Raw genomic sequence first — 17,125 nt, forward strand, 5'->3', positions numbered from 1 at the left:
GAGACACCTCCCCTTGTCCCTCGTGCCTGGGAGGGCAGATCAAGCCCAGAGAACAGTTCCAGAGCAGCAGGACTTGAACCTTCCCAGCAGTGTGGTTCCCCCTGCTTCTCCCACCAAGCACAGCCCAGCAGTCTCACTCCCAGGCATAAAACCCTTTCTGGACACTAGAACCCTACAAGACAAACACCCACAGACAATACAGGTAGCTTTTGCAAATCAAATCCCTGGTGCATGGGAAACCCACCCAACTCTACTAAGCCACAGGAGCACAGAAAAGCTTAGGCAAGAAGGGATGTCTGCAGTCTGTGCTCCAAGCTCTTACTCTAGCTTCATAGTAGGTGAATTGAACAGGGCCTTGTCTGCATTACTTTTTAATATCACAGAGGATGGACGTCCCTGCACATCTGAGTCAATCTGTCCCTATTCCAGGGTAGCTTCACTCTCACTGGGAAAATGTTTTCCCTATATTCAGCTGGAGTTTCCTTTGCTGCAATTTGTGTTATCTCTTGTCCTTTCAGGTGCATGTCTGAGAATAATCTGGACCCTCCATCTCAAAAGTACCATTAGATCCTTGAAAACAGATTTCCTCCCTCAACTGCACTTCTCCAGGCTCCCAAGGATGTCTGTCCACTAGGCAGAATAGAGTTTGATGAGTAGTTCTGGCCAGGGTTTCTATTACCTTTATTTCCAGCCATAGAGACAATTAACCTGGCCTTTCTCAAACGTTTGTGCAGCTGAAGCTCTTATGGCCAAGATAACACACTCAAGAGAACATCCTGTGGTCAGAACTGGAGCAAAGAGGACTACATGGCACACCAGCACTGACCCTCAGCCTGTGCCCTGTGGCACATCCCACCAGCCACGGCAACGGACATTGATACTCATTGCAGCCCAGCAGCCCCAGGCTAAGCCCCACAGATGCTACCTGACAGGCAGTCGTGGCTTGATGTTGATGGGTGGTGGTGCAGGGACATCATTTGGAAACATGTCAATCCACATGTGCAAGGAGCCCTGATGAGAGAAGACAGCAAAGATACTTCAAAAGACAGACCACTCTCCAGCTCTTCAAGGAGCAAAGGCTTGTTTCTGCAAGGAAAGTTCTCATCAGAAAGCCCCTGCTTGGTTCTCTCCATTCCCAGCACCTGAGAGTGACATGAGATTGGATTTTACACAGGGAAAAAAATTAAGGCTATAAAAGATTGCTTATTTCTGCTCCCAAGAAAAACCATTTCACCTACTCTGTTTGAATCCATTTCAGAGGCAAACATATCCCTTTGTCTTAATAAGGAGCATATGGTGATGAAATGCTTAAGGAAAACCAACAAAACTAAGAAGTGATGGATCTGACTCTGCTCTCCCCACATGCATTTTCAATGCCAAACAAAGCCATCATGACTGCCGAACTCTGCTTTGTTCAAACCCCCAGTACCCAAGAGAACAGGAGATTTCAGTGCAGGACATTAAAATGGTGAGTTGAGGTGACTGCATTGCACAAAAACTAAGGATGGATGTTTCTTCTCTAGACAGGGAGAAGCCAAGGGTGCAGAACAGGGTTCTTGCAAAACAGCAGTGATAAGGGACAATGCAGACGAGGCAGGTGTAGGCAAGGATATCATCACCCACGGGGATGCGGATGGCAGGGCTCAAAAGCAGAGCAGATCTATTGCCACGCACACAGCATCCTCATCAGAGCAGTGCTAAATGGCCTGCAGAGACAGGAAGGACTCTGGGTCACCAGCACTGTGGACAAAGCATCAGTGGACAGAGGTTCCTTGAGGAAAGGGTGTCCTGAAGCATCATGAGAGAGTAGATGTAAGCAAAGAACAACCACGGCCAATGTCCTCACTTCATAGATGGGCCAGCCATCCACAGACACAACTCCAGTCACCCACCCAGGAAGGGACAATGCATAAGATTCACAGGAGACCAGAGTGGGAGGCTGGAAACCATCTGTCCAGAAGGTCCTTCCCCGAAACAATGTCGAGGTTTGGCACAGAAACACATCTTACCTGCACTAGCCCGGGGTTCTCTGGGTTGTACAAAGAGCGGATTTCCACATGCTCTGGTACTAGCTTGTACCCATATCCTGGCATCTCTTCCCAGTGCTGCAGGACGTACAAAGCCTTATGTTCATCATCCACCAAGTTCTCATCTGCCACTTCTCTCTTGTTCCTCACAGAGGCCTCTGCAGCAGGACACAGCCAGGGAGAAGATGAAGGCTTCTGGCTAGCAAGAGTCATATCAGGACATCAGTCACTAGCACAAGTAACAGGAGATGATGGATTTGGCAAACAAACACCTCTCCAGAAAAACGGATGGGGAGAAGCAGGAGGGCAAAGATGAAGGGAGTGAGTTCAATACATTGCAGTGATGAGAAATGGCAGGCAGGAAGGAAACAAGCCAAGAGAAATGCAATGGAAAGGGCAAAAAATAATTTACTCTGGCCCTGGGAAAAAGATCCAAGGGACATTGAGGAGGACATGACCCTCTGGAGCAGTTTAAGTGCCCACATCTCTGTGGTAGTGCCAACAGATCCATGAATTAATTTTTGCCAGAGAAGTGCTACTGGAAAGCATTACTTGCCACTCTCAAGATATGCAGCTGTGCTCTCTATTAATGAACACAATTAGTAATTGACTCCTTTGGCACAGCAAAGCGAAATGACAATTCAAAACCAAATCTTGCTGGTGGGAGAAAAGCTAGAGCCAATAGGTGAGGGCATAATGACCCACTCGCTCCTGGCTTTATGGAGTGCATCTACCTCTTGGATATCAGTCTGAGACCTAAATCATTCCAAGCAGTGCTCAAGCACAGCAGAGGTTCACAGGGCACCAGCTGCAGCTGTCTTGGAACCAGAGCCAGCTGTCAGAGAACACCAGAAGAGCACCTTGTTTCTCCCTCCCCAGCTATCCAGTGACCTGAAAAAAAGGGCAAAAGGGCTTCTGGAGGCTCCTTGCCCTCTCCTGAGTAGCATTTCTTTTCCCTTCTTTGCATAAGCTATAGAGACCACCAGAAAATTGAGGAACAATTGCACTGAAACAAGGAAAAAGTAAAGTTGGCCATACACATAGATGTCCTCACTCTGAGCAGGTAAGGCCAGGGATTATCCTTCCTACAGGCTATATAGCAATGCCTTGCAGTACTCAGCCATCCACAAGTGGGCCACATCTGCTCTCATCTTTCCTTGAGGTTGAATTCAATTGCACAGGTGTTGGCTGCAGCAGGGCCTGGCCTTCCCTGAGGGCAGTTCTCCATCACTGCTCGTGAAGGCTGTGAAAGGTTGGTGCAGTCTTGGACACCAGTGGCCCTGGCTCAGGGTTTGTAATGCCAGTTAGAAGGAAAGAAAACAGGAAATGACAAGTAGAAGCCCACAAGGTGGAGATCAACAGTATACAAGACCACTGTGGATTCACCCAAGGCACCTGAAGCCACTGGAAGCACAAAGCATTCCTGAACAAAGCCAGATAAAAACAGGAAAGAAGACTGAAAAAGCACTCATTTCCCCTTCCCCCTCCCCCCAAAATATACCCAAAACTAAAAAAACAACACCCACGAAAAACCCCAAAATGATTAAAGAAAACCGAAAACCCATCACCACCAAAAAACCCTAACCAACCAACCAGCAAAAAAAACCAAAAAAACAAACAAAAACAACAACAACAAATAAAACATGACCCCAAACAAGACTTCATTATCTTGCAGATAGTGATCATAAGCAGATGAAGGTACAGCTTTGTGACAGTGCCAGCCACCAGAATGGCGTACAACAAAGCTCCATGACCAACACTGTCATGTACGTAGCTTTACTTTGTTCCACCCATTGCCTGAGAAGGAACTTTGGTACCTAATGGCCTGGATCCTATCTTCTCCCAGTGCAACAGTGTCCACTGAAATGAGGGCACTGAACCAAAGATGCACCTCACAGTGTCACAAAAAACTAGGCCATGCAGGGCGCAGAGTGGAAAGCCAGCCTGGACACCTCAGGGGAGAGAGGCTTGTGGGCTCCCACAAGCATCAGCACACATCAGCATGTGCATTGCTGAGCGCAGGCAGCTGTTTAAGGGACCAGTTCAACAAGCCTTCTGTACCTTCAGGAAAAGCCTCTGGAGGGACCTTGAATATTTTATTGTCCACTTTAATCTCCTCCCATCTGTACTCTGCAGCAGGGATTGAGTTTTCCTTGCATAAACTATCCAAGATCTGTGTGGGTTTAAAAGCATCTCGCCACATGTTGTAGCCATTTCTGCATGGAAAAAGAAAACATCGAGAACTTCTTCAGCTTAAGTTTCTTTTCTAGGCTGTTAAAAAAACTTCCTTCCCAAAGCACAAGCTATGTCACTAGAAGCCTGCTTAGATTTTCACTGGGAAAACACTGGACTTAAAAAAGTTACAAAAAATCTTAATGAATGAAATGCTAAACAAACTCTGACTTGACAGAGAACAAGCTGGATTTTCACCCCACAGAACTATTAGCTTCTGAGCAGCAGAAGTAATGCTAGCAGCAGGAGCAATTCTAGATGCAGTTCCTAAGTGAGAAAGAGGTTTTAGCTGTGCTGGGTACTCAATTCCATTCCCACAGCAAATTTTCCAATAGCAGAGTAAGAGAAGCCTTGCAGAAAAGTGGCCAAAGACACTGGAGAATCCATATGGAAGAAGGCCAAAGGAAATCAGGTGTCCTGAGTGTTGCTGCTTACAAAATGCTGCCAGAGAAACTGCTGTACTTTCTGAAAGAGGTCAGAGTCAAGGAGGCACTTTTCTCACAGAACACCAATGTGTAAGCAATAAAGAATTTTTTTGCTGTATTATGCAAGGTATATTGGTTTGCAGTAGGAATTAGAGCTATCAGTGGAAGCTGGTAGGTGTCTAAAGAGATAGAGTTACCCATGTAACTTGTAGTGAATCTGTGGAGCACCTGCAAATGCAAATGTCTTGCAGAACAGGAGGAGCTCTGTTACCCACATGTGGCAGGTGAGAAGAATGTCTATGGCCTTAATGTGTCACACCGGTACCTACAAGTCATACTGTGCAGCCACTCCACAGTTGGCCCTATGCTTGCTGTAGAATCGATTCTCCAAGTCAATCTTGGTCTCCCCGATGAGATCATCAGATCCAACCAAATCATGATCAAATATTGCCACAGTGAGTTCTGATTCCATGGGAAAGGAGACTGTCAGCTCCACAACTCTGGATAGAATCAAAAAGTGAAATTAGCAAAGAAAATGGAAATTAAACACATGCTCTGCTTTGATAATCCTACACATTCAAGAACTGTATTTGACAACAACTTAAAGGCCTCTGATAAACTTTGGTTCTCTCTGGTGCAATTGGTGCAATTTTCAGTATGCATGTTCAAACAAAGGAATTACTTTTCCAGGAATGTATGGCTCAGATAGAGGGCCTGGAGTTAGGGAAAAAGCTCTCCAATGCTTTGCTTCCAGTTTTAAATCAAGTGCTTGGGTGTGCTCGCCTCCTAACCCGAAGCATGATGACTCTTGAGTTAGCTGGAGGCAAGAGACATGCCCAGGGGCTTTGTGTTAAAACACGAGGTTCTCCATCAGAAAGGAACAGAAGACCTTACATGCTGAGCCACCTTCCAAGGCCCAGATTTGAACTGTTCTTATTAAACCTGCTAGATGAAAGCTTCCTGCATACTCTCCAAACACAGGATTGAGCTGCTTTGGGATGTATCGCTCCTTTGTGTCCTTCTGCTGCTGCCCCACAGTCACCACCACATAGGGGTCTGCTTTGCCATTGGGGTCTGCTGGAGACAGATTTGTAGCCTGGAATATGCAAAAGATACTGCTGTACATAGCTGTGGAGAGCAACCTGCACAAGGAACACTGCACAGGCATGACATCACCCAAGCCTGCTTGGTCAGGTCCCTCCAGCAGCTACCCCAGCAGTGAAACAGCCACTTGCTCCCACACAAATCCTCACTCTGCAAGCCCACCTGTGGACCCACCTACTTGTTCATGATCTCAGGGCAGATATGAGGAGCCAAGAAATGCCCATCTGTCCATCCTCAAGCTACAAAGCATGGAAGGCTCTCCATGGAAATGATGTAGGTGTCTTCCACTGGCAGAGGCTTCAAGCCAGCATCACATTTTTCGTAAGTGCCACTACTCACATTTATTGAGCAGAGAATAGCAGAAGGTCCACAGGGAGGAGAGCGACTGCCAAGCATTACTGCCACCTCCACCAGAGACTTACCTTAACAATGTAAACTCTTACAAGAACCTTGATGGGTCTGTTCCTTGGAATGCCCTGGGAGACCTTGGGTTCCATAACAGCTTCTTCAGCAGGGTAGACATAGAAGGAGCCCTGCAGAAAACACTTTTCAAGGAACAGCTGGATATAAACGGGAATATCTCAGAAAGGATTGGAGCCACCAGCTCCACCTGCCAACTAGAAAATCAGACCCATTTCCCCATGCAGACCACAGACACCCTGTGCCTATGGGGACAGTCCTTCCCAAAGGTCCAATCATGGCCCCGCCAATCCCTGCTCGCAATTTAGGCTGCAGGCTGTCATACCACTGCCAATGTCAGATCTGAGCACCTCTAGGACTGCCAAAGATAGAGGACACTAAAGGTTTCTGTACAGTTTCTGTAGTTGAAATTTCAGAGTCTTCAAGAGCTCCTGGATGAGAGCATGATGCCTCTTTTAAATAAGTTTTGCTAATTTTAAAACCAGTGAAACTTACTTCTATAATACTTATATGCATACCAACTATACCCAGAGGCTGCAACCAGAATGAGTCTTTTATGCTTCATGCTTTCTCCTGGTAGCAGCTAAAAAATCTAAATTAGATGGGTTTATAAGCTAACAATAGTAGGACTACAGTATAATTGCTTCAACAGGCAGTAACAGTACCCTGGCCATGCTGCAGCCCAACCTGCACACCATTGCACTCTGCAAGGTTTTACTGGTGTTGGCTTGCTCTAAAATACAGGTCATAAGGATCTTCTTTCACATGCAGCACAAATGTCATACAAATGAAACAGTACCTTGTACTTCCCCACATAATGTTCATCCTCATTTCCATCTTCATCTTCATTTGCTTTGCCACGATGAAGGGGAAAAATACACAACCAGTCTTCAAAATTACCAAACTCTTTTTCCAGCTCAGAGTTGTAGATCTGAAATAAGTAGAAAGTAATTTTGGGCCTTTTCCTGCCATCTTAAAGGGAAGGAGAATCAGAAAGACCATCCTTTCTCTGTTTCAACCATTTCACCTAGTCCTACCTTATTCCTGTATTACATAGAGCAGGGTGTTAATTGTTTTCTGCATGTCCCTGGGGCCAGCCTTGGATGTGGATGCACATCTCAGCTTGGCACTAAGGTCTTACTAGCTGCATCAAAGCACAGCAATGATGGGGCCACAGCACACAGTGCAGGTTCTCCTCCCAGCATAACTTCCACTGTAGGAAGGTGAAAAAGACATGGACAAAGGGCCAGGGCTGAAAGAGACTAGGTCACCCCAATTATCACCTGAAGGGTGGCAATGAGCTTCCTCTTGGGTTGAGCAGGTTCAGCTTCAATCACTGCCTCATCTTCTGCTTCCATGTCAATGGAAGATGCATTTAAATTCCCTCCATCTAGAAATGACAGTAAGAGATTAGGAAACACTCTGATTTTGCCCATCATGTCAAGTGTCTACGTGAATTTACCCCAGCCCCAACTTCTTACCCTTGCTTTCACCCAAGAGCTTTAGTCTGTGTCATGGCAATTGGAGCTATTGCTGTTTGTAACAGGTGTCCTTCCAGCATCTCAGGTTTCCCAGCACGGCATGGCTGGATGGGTGGGAGGACAAAAATTGGCACAGACCTACCTGCCTGTTTGCCTGCATGGCTGCTATTCAGACAGGCACTGGGCAGAAACCAAGTGAAAGAAGGTGGTTGGGCCAGCTCACAGGTGCTGTCAGGGCAGGCACAGAGGAGAACACACCCTCCTCTTTCGATGAGTGCTTATTTGCTGGCCTGTTGGTTTGAGTGGCTAACTGAAGCATCACTGCCTCTTTTGGCACAGCCAGCTGAGCATGGAGAGACCATGTCTAGACCTTTCCCAGGGGCACCACCAAACCAAGGACAGAGTGGGTGTATCCTTGTCCCATTTCCCAAGGCTCCAGGTCCCTCGAGTGCTAATGGCATTCAGATACCCTCAAGGCCTCTCCTTAAATTGTATTTGCATCATTTTTATACTGTGCACTTTCCCAGGTCAGAGCTATGTGACCTCTGCAAACTTGAACTGACAGCTGTAACACTGTTCTCAGATCATAAAATTGTTATTACTGTCTGTTACCTCTGTTACTTCTGTTACCTGATTCACCTGTAACCCAGGTGAGTATCCTATGAGCACAGTGATGCCTAGCTCCTGGAAAGTTTTTCCTGTCCACCATCTTCTCTCCATCCCACCACTTCTTCCCAGTCTCACCCAGACAATCCCATGATCCCTGCAGATGATTTTTCTGCATTTTGTTCACACGGGAAAGCACTTGCTTTAACACCATTTTACAAGACTCCACTATTTTCCGGGACTTTTTTGACTATTTTCCAAATTCTTTTTCAGGAAAATCTGGTGTTTTCAACTTGAAATAGCTTTTCTGCTGACTTTTGTGTTGTTGCTGAATGTTGCAATATTGTTGTCTTGCACAGATGCCATTCCACAAGCCCAGTTCCCTCTGGGATGGTGTAAAATCTTGGTTCTCCCCACTAAAGAGTGGGGTATTGGTAGAGAACTCACCTGTATCATTCAGGTCATCATTTTCAGCATCTTCCTCATCACTGCATGCCTGAAACACACATAAACATTCACCTCAGATCCCTGACAGAAAAGGCTTCTCCTTCCAAGCACAGAACACTTACATTTTTCTGCCAGTAGAGTGATACATAGCATGAAATCATTCAGCAATATCATTGCAGGATGGTATCCAATGACTTTTTCTTCTCACCAGATCCTCCTGCTAGCTTCTTTTGATTGGAATTTAAGTTGACAGTGGAAGGTAAAAAATTTGGAGCAGATCTGCTCCCATAACACATACTAGGACATAACCAGGATTGAGTAAGCAGCATGAAAGTCCCTGTTAAAACCAGCAACATCACATTTTCAGGACACCCTCAACAGAGGCTTCCTCATTCTCACACCATTTGAGCACTGAGCCTCAGGAATGTTTCAATACTCACCTCCTGCTGAAATCAGCCCACCTGGTAGATGATTGATACCTGGCTACCTTGAGTATGCTTGATACACTAAAGTCCACATCTTCCTGCAGATCCATGCCAGGAGAGCTCCCGTGACACTCAGTATGGTTAAACACATCTTTCTCAGGCCAGTGGAGTCTATTTTCCCTTCTGCTGGCAGCTGTCACAAAATATTACCTGGTTATACAGCTCTTTCAAGGATGCATAGTACTTGGACCACCAATCCAATTCTTCCAGTTCTGGTTTTTCCTCTTCATATTCATCTTCCTTCTTTACAAGTTTATTGATTGGAATTTTCTTCAAAGGAGCCTTAAGAGAACAGAGAAAAGGGTTCCGAGGGAAGAAATGATCACTCATGCACCCTCCTCCAGTGTCCTAGGAGCCTCTGGCAAAGGCTCAGCATTCAGGCAGAGCACAGGAGGTGCAAAGCTGCTTGTGGCCCCAGGTTTGTTCTCTGCTACAAAAGAAGCCATTCTCAAGGCACAGGGCAGGTCTCCTTAATGTCCCTGTGCCAGAGTCCCAGCACATGGCACTGCCAATGCACAGGCAGGAGAGAGGAGTGTTTCAGTCCAGAGAAAAACCTGGTAGATGAAACCTAACACTGAACTTCTGGACTTTTTGTTTGTTTGTTTGTTTGTAATCTACAGTTTGGTTTTACAAACAAAAAAAATTATTGGGCCCAACCCATGACTCACCTTCACAAAACTAAGGGGGTGAGTGCTGGAAACTGGGTCACCAGCTGCCAGTCCAATGTTTACCACACTCTGAGATGGAAGATGGTGAGATGAGACATTGCAAGCTGAGATGAAAATAAAGAATTTCATGTTTCCATGCATTTATTTCTACCCACTACTTCTTACTTTCAGCCACAGGAAAATCCTCCCTGTTAAAACACTGTAGTCTGATGGATTTTAAAGTTTTTCATAGCAGACTTTGCAAAAAACCAACTGGAAATCCAGCTACAGTACTGAGATTGGCCACCATCATCAACATGCTTGTTGTTGACTCACAGGAATTCAGAATTATGAGATATACCTTCCCTACCCAGAAATAACCACAGATGGATCAGTCTTTGGCTTCTTCTTGCTTCCAGATCAGGAGTGCTGGCTGTTGCTATCATAGAGATATTTAGCTAAACTATTACCCAATGAACAGACCTTGACGTGACAATGTGAGAGAACTGAAAACTTTTCAATCCTTGGTCCTAGTGGACCAGCTCCCTAAAGATGGAGGTCTCATTGAGCAAATTCTTCCCTGTGAGAGTAGTGAGGCCCTGGCACAGGTAGCCCAGAGAAGCTGTGACTGCCCCATCCCTGGAAATGTTCACGGCCACATTGGATAGGGCTTGGAGCAATCTGGCCTAGTGGAAGGTGTCCCGACTCATGGCAGAAGGTGGAACAAGATGATCTTTAAGCTCCCTTCCAACCCAAACCATTCTGTGATTCTGTGACCTTGTGATTCCAGGGAGAGGATTTTGCTGCCTGACTAAGAGGGAGTGGAAGAGCCAGAGATCTTTGCCAGTGGCAAAACCTGCCTGTTGTCTCCATGAGAACCTCTTCAAGCAGCTCACCTTTGGGCACATCCTCTGGTTCCTCTTCCAGCTCTCTGGGAGAGAATTTCATCACATCGGACACAACATGGCTACCCACCAGCACAGTGCGCCCAAATGCACGCTTTTCCACCACAAAGATGCTCAGGGGAGGGTGCAGGTATACCTGCTCTGGGAGCTCCTGCAAAAGAATTGTGCATGGGGTTCACAGGAGTAAGGGTGATCAACCTGTGTTGAGCTATCAAACTATGGCAGGCTCATGACATAAGGATAAACCTGCCAGCACCTTTCAGCTATGCCCAAAAATTAAAGCCTTGCAGTGAAAGGCCATAGCTAAGACAGTCTTGGTGGGCAATTTCACAAAGATTTTGTTCTGTAGCTGACCCATGTGGACATGGGAGAGCAAAATCCTGAAGGCAGTTCCCCTCCTTCTATCTTGCCCCATGCAGTGAGGCAGTGCAGGGGTGCAGGGTAGCCACGGTGTACCCTGGCATGGCAGAATCCACCTTCCCACTCACCACATCTATGTATTTGACCAGCTCACTGAAGTTGGGGTTCTCCTTGTAGGACACAATCACCTCTGACTCCACCTTCTTGCCAGCACATTCAATGATCACCTGGGGCTCATCCACCTCAAACAAATTCACTCTCTTCAGGTCCCTCAGGCCCCAGAACAGGATCTGAAGCACAACATGAAGCTGCTGTCTGAGACATGCCAGGCATGCCCATGCTGCCATCCCCACCCACAGGACACAGTCCCCAGAAGAAGCACAGGCCTATTCTGCCCAGCAGCTCTGCCTATTGAACTGCTCAGATGGTTTCCCCCTCATGTCAAGCACCTCCATTCCTGGCATTTGCTCAGGCCTCACAGGCACATTTGAGCTCCAAACTGGACTCCCTCACCAAGCCCTGCCCTCTGCCCAGGGGGAGCTTGAGGAAAAAGCCAGTGTAGCAGAAGGTGGCACACCTCTATGCGAAACTCCTTCAGTACTGGGCGGATGCCCTCAGGGATAATGAACCGTCCAGCACGGGGATCTTCCAGGTAGTCAGGCTCCTTGGGCTCCACATCCTCAGGCACTGATGGCTGAACAGGTGGAACCAGGACACAGCACGCGATAAAAGTCACTTCTATTCCATGCCATGCCATGCCCCGCCCCCTTCTCTCCCTCCTTCTAGTTCTGTGCTCACAGGCTGTCCCTGTGGCCTCCTCTCACTGGAAAGCCAGATATGGCCTCTAACTAGGAATCCCCTGGTGGGCCCCATGTAACCAGCTCCTCACACACATTGCTCTCCTCAGAGAGATGGCAACCATGCGCAGTTTCCTACAAGCCTATTACCTCCAAATAACCACTATAATCAAGCTCGATCAGCTCAAAAGTGGCAATGAGCTCTCCCGCTGCTTTGGTGCCTCTGTAGAAATCAAAAAACTGCAAGGCAGGTTTGGTGTATGGCTCATCGAGCAGCTTCACCTGTGGGACAGCAAAGGCTTGCCCAAGGAACTCAGGGGAGCCCTGCAGGAAAGAGGAGAATTAGTCAAATCACCCCTGTGGTATCTCATCACCTCAAAGAACACCACTAATTCCAGCTAATCTGGGACAGTACAAGATTACACTTCCACCCATGTCATCCTCTGCTTTGATTTTCTCTGCTCCATCCAGAGCTAGGAGCAGATAAAGGCATGTCTGCAGCAGTTCCACTTAACTCCCAGTTCATCTCCATACAGAACTCAGCAAATGACCTGGCACCATGCACCAGAGGACATGATTTTTCAGAGTCTTTTCCAGACTGGGTTTGAGTATCTCCAAGGATGGATACACTACAAGCTCTCTGAGCTACAGGCCCAGCATGTGATCTACCTCTGTGCAAAAATTGCTTCCTTATATCAAGACGAATTTTCTTCTTTGCCAGTTTGTGCCCATTGCTTGTCATTTGGCCCCTTGGTACCTTCCATGACAAGTCTGAACTGAGCTTTCTATTCTCTCCCACCAGCTAGTTGCAGACAGCAAAAAGACACTGGCTTTCTCGCGACTTCTGTAGGCTGAATGTACTCAGCTCTCCTCCTCTGTCCTGTGCTTCGTCTTGGTGACCTCATCTGGACTCACCCCAATATGGCAGGGTTTATCTTGTACTGGAACCCCAGGAAAGCTAGAACATAGAACCTAGTACAAGTTACATCATTAGCCATAGGATAACAAAGAGGGTCTAGGGGACAGTGTGACTTTAAAATACTAATAACCAGAGAAAAGGGAGAACTGAGGAGGGATGATTGGCAGCACCTGGGGACACAGGGGAAGGAACAGCCCTAAAAGCAATATCAGTTCCTCCAGGCTATGAGCCCTCTGCAATACGAGCCTGCCAAGGAAGCAGGCATAGTGTTTCTTCAAAAATAAGAGATCCTGGATCAAATGAGAACTCATCAGCCCCTAATGAGTTTAGAGTATATCTGAGTAAGAAAGTCTCAACCTCAGCCACAGTCGCCATGACTCACTGTCACCAGTGGACCAGGACCAAGCTGAGCTATGGAAACCAAACAGAGAAGTGGTAGCACTCAGAGCTCCTCTGCCTTCCCTTTTCTGGAAACAACAGGAGGATGGCAGCATGGCCATACTTACAAATTTATTGTGGCTGAAAAGGTTGATTATAATGATTGGGGTCTCTGTTTTCAACTCCTCTTTCTTCCCATCAATAATGAGCTGGTCAAACAAAAGGAGCTCATTCCACATAGGGCTCAGTGTCTCCTCCAGCATCTGCAGATGGAGACAGAAGGCCCAAGTGTTCCACAGTCAGTGGAAATAAACCACATGCAGGAAAGTGAGGAACTCTGGGCTGATTCCCTCTCTCACACAGCCACATGCAACTGGTGGCTGGCAGGAGGGAATGTGGTAGAAGTGTGAGATCACCACTGAAGGTCAACTAGCACATGCCAATCAACCTCTGAGACCATGCTCAATGACTGTCAAATATTCCCTGAGCATAACCATACTTCTCAGAGTATAGATACCTGAGTGCTTGGAGATACAAAAGTCCCAGGAGGACTGCCACAGTACTGGCCTTAAACATATCAGTCATTTTTCTCTCTCCAAGTTCCCAAAATGACAGAGGTAAGAGTTTAAGTGGTCTCACCCTGGTGGTCTGGCAATGAGTTGAAAACACCACTCTTGCAAACGGATCTGAAAGGCCATTATCATCTGCAGGGAGGATACCTCGAGCCTGATACAGATGGGCTCGGAGCTGGAAATAGCTGAAATCTGGTAAGAAAAGGAGAGAGGAAGTCCCCAACCAAGTCCTGTATGAGGCAAAGAAAATGCCTGAAGGAGAAGGCCAGCCAGATAGGAGTGGGCACATCCTGTGAGGAATAGTTACCACTTCTAGGGACTGTGGTTCTCAGGCCAGTACATCTGAAAAGGTTTTGCCAAGCCAGACAAGCTCAGTTGGCTCCTTAGACACCTCTGGGAAGTACATGACACGTGCAGTGTTCTGCTATGAGCATCTACTACAGGGGAGCACCATCAAGCCTCATCAGAGGGGCAGAACTCATGCCCATAGCCAATTTGGCAGCATGTTCAATGCCTACAAAGCACCCATCCTATCTCCTGCTTCAGCTGTGAATGTGCAAACACATCCTCATGAGATTAAACTGGATGTGCCTGTCCCAGTCATGCCTTGGAGATGACACTAGATCAGGTCCTAATTCTCAGACATAATTCTCAGATCACAGTGTGGCCTGGAGGTGAAGGGCTGTGGGGAGACAATGCACCACCACAGACACTAATCCATGGATGGGACCTCTCAAACTCCTGCTCTCCTGCTTATGTGAAGAACTGGAATCTGCACTCACCATCCCTGCTGAGCCAGCTGGGAAGGCTGTATGCTGAGAGCTGGGCTATCTCCTGCTCACTCTGAGAAAGGAACTCCTCAGGCAGCTCTGCCAAACAGTTTTTCGCATATTTGGTTACTCCAAGCCACATGTAGATTTCTAGTTTGGCAAAGATCTCACCAGTGTGTAAGCCAGGGACCTGAAAGCACAGAAAGTTTAGCAGGTTTCACATCTCAGACCAAGATGATCACCATCAGCCTAGGACTAACCAAAGAGCACAGGAGAGCACCACATCAGCAGAGGCAAAAGGCAGTGGTGAAGTGAGAGCTGTGTTTCCTAGTGAACTCCAGGATTTCAGGGAGGAGGGCTGAAAGCAAGGAGAGGAAAACAGCAGAAAGCAAGCAAGAGCACATTGTTTTGGTATAAACCCCACCTTCATAAAGACAGTCTGGATCTTTGCACAGTCTTTGCCTTTCTCCTCTTCAACTACTGAGTAGAGGATGTTTTGTGCAGGAATTCTGGCATATGCCACACGCCTGTTGTTGCTGATCATCCAGATGAGTACATCAGGGAGAGTGCACTGGGGCTGGAGGGAGAGAAGGGAGGAACAACATGTGTCATCCTCCTTCCATTGACATGGAAAAAGCTTCATCTTCTCACAGGAGGGACTGCTGAGCAATGGTGGTTTAGAGATCCAGAAATAAAGGACCTAACATTGGCAACATGCTTCTGAAAGTCAGCCCTGCAATATGGCTCTAGAGGTGCTGTGGTTTAACGCAGCTCCACACAGCCCCTTACTCACTGTCTCTTGGTGTCACGGGAAAGAGCATTCAAAAAGTAAAAGTGAAAGAAGTAATGGATTAAGATAAAAAGAGTTTAATAGGGAAAGAAAAGTACCCCACCACACAAGCAAAGCAAACCAAAAAATTAATTCCCTTCTTCCTGTGGATAAGCAGGTCTTCAACCATCCCCAGAACAGCAGGGCTCCATCACAGAAACAGTGACTTGAGAAGACAAACACCATCACTACAATCGCACATCACTCTACTCTCACATAGCTAAAGATGCAAAAATGATTTGACTTCACTTGGTGAAACTTCAACAGCATCTGTCCACCTTATGTCAGCAAACAGCATTCTGGTTGACACTACAGAAACACACCAATTTTTGGTTACTTAAAATGCAAACAATGAAACTCTGAATGTGGAGTGTCTCTGCTATGGATAAGAACTTTATTCCAATGCAAGTTTGAATCTGTAGAAAGTATCTAGGGTCAGTGCCTCGCGGAAGTGCAGGTAGCACTGGCAAGGCTGTTTTCCCAGGCAAAATTGTCTACTTGGGCTGGTGGGGCGGAGAGGCTTGGAGCTGGACCAGCTCTGCCTCCTACCCACTGCAGAGTTGCTTGGACCCCTGTTCGGCCACCAACAGCCCTGCAAAGCTGCTTGGCCTCATCCCTCATTAGAGCTATCACAGGAAACATGGTAACTTCCAGTAGCTGGAACTTGAAATTTTACGTAGTGAGGAAAGACAGCAGAGGAAAAGCTTCAGCTCAGACTGATGACAGCACCAGCTGAGCTGAAGCCAGCTCAGTATCCTCTCCTTGCCTACCCTCTCCAGTTCAGAACAGGGGTCCCTAAGAGCTGCCTGTACCTCTTTAGCCATGAAGCGGATCTTTGCCAGGATCCTCCTTGTCTCCTTAACCTTCTCCTTGACATTTTCTCGAGTCAGGCGCCGTCTCACACGAAGCCCCTGCTTTGCATACAGGATCTGAACAGAAAGCACACTGTCACACGACCCTGTCAAAGAGCCATGCCCCACGGCCACCCCACATCGGGGGTCTGCAGGGAGCCTACTTTGTGCTGACCACATTCATCCTGCCCCATTGAGCCCTGACCTCCACCATGGCTCACTGCCCAGTTGCTGAAAGCAAACCTCCATGAGCCTGTCACAAGCCATTTGGCAAAGGGTGCCAAGAACTGGAGACTAGTAATTCATCAGCCCAGCCAATATCATCTGGTAACAGAAGTCCACGAGCTTTAAAATTTGGGGCAGAAAGATGTTTAAAGAATAAACATTTCAGAAGCTGGTGGTCTAAGGCTTCAGATAGTGCCTGCAGGAGACTTTCCCATAGAAGTGTGGGAATATGAAGATATAGGAAACTGCAACACAGGGCTTGGCTTTCACCACCGTTAGTACATACTGGAGATAGTGTATAAATCTGAGGAGAGACTTTGGGATGAATCAAAACTAATAACGAAATCCAGAAGAAATTCAGGATGTACACTCCCTATGGACTGGGAAGGCCAAAAAACTCGTCTCTTGGGTGGGTTCTCTCTTCCAGAATGTCTCAGGCTTAGCATAATACCTTCACCATAGCTCATGTGATGACATGCAAGGAAGCAGAGGGAAGGGAACTGGCACCCAGATGTGCCTAAAGTTTATTTCCTGCTGCTGTCATTGCATTTTGGTCAGGCTTTCGAAGTTTTGTAGTCTAACAGGGGCTATGACTCTACACCTGTGCTCTGCTGTGCCATGATGGAAGGTATGTAATTGTGCTCT

The 17,125-nt window shown here is 47.0% G+C and overlaps 1 protein-coding gene across 1 annotated transcript in view; it reads right to left on the minus strand.

Moving 5' to 3' along the window:
- Window positions 1-17,125, minus strand: part of LOC106859187 (fer-1-like protein 4) — a 37,302-nt gene that overhangs the window by 7,271 nt on the left and 12,906 nt on the right. The window contains exons 18-37 of the mRNA XM_088174759.1: window positions 16,217-16,333; window positions 15,000-15,152; window positions 14,588-14,765; window positions 13,873-13,997; window positions 13,362-13,496; window positions 12,087-12,260; window positions 11,717-11,833; window positions 11,268-11,429; window positions 10,771-10,930; window positions 9,896-9,999; window positions 9,378-9,509; window positions 8,743-8,791; window positions 7,492-7,598; window positions 7,008-7,139; window positions 6,211-6,321; window positions 5,653-5,780; window positions 5,014-5,184; window positions 4,089-4,243; window positions 2,010-2,185; window positions 926-1,011 (exon numbers count right to left, since the gene is read on the minus strand). Of these exons, the coding sequence (XP_088030885.1) occupies window positions 926-1,011; window positions 2,010-2,185; window positions 4,089-4,243; window positions 5,014-5,184; window positions 5,653-5,780; window positions 6,211-6,321; window positions 7,008-7,139; window positions 7,492-7,598; window positions 8,743-8,791; window positions 9,378-9,509; window positions 9,896-9,999; window positions 10,771-10,930; window positions 11,268-11,429; window positions 11,717-11,833; window positions 12,087-12,260; window positions 13,362-13,496; window positions 13,873-13,997; window positions 14,588-14,765; window positions 15,000-15,152; window positions 16,217-16,333 (2,672 nt within the window). The remainder of the gene's footprint in view (window positions 1-925; window positions 1,012-2,009; window positions 2,186-4,088; window positions 4,244-5,013; window positions 5,185-5,652; window positions 5,781-6,210; window positions 6,322-7,007; window positions 7,140-7,491; window positions 7,599-8,742; window positions 8,792-9,377; window positions 9,510-9,895; window positions 10,000-10,770; window positions 10,931-11,267; window positions 11,430-11,716; window positions 11,834-12,086; window positions 12,261-13,361; window positions 13,497-13,872; window positions 13,998-14,587; window positions 14,766-14,999; window positions 15,153-16,216; window positions 16,334-17,125) is intronic.

Source organism: Sturnus vulgaris, chromosome 17, assembly GCF_052056855.1.
Source record: "Sturnus vulgaris isolate bStuVul1 chromosome 17, bStuVul1.hap1, whole genome shotgun sequence".
In the NCBI taxonomy this organism is placed as follows: Eukaryota; Metazoa; Chordata; class Aves; order Passeriformes; family Sturnidae; genus Sturnus; species Sturnus vulgaris.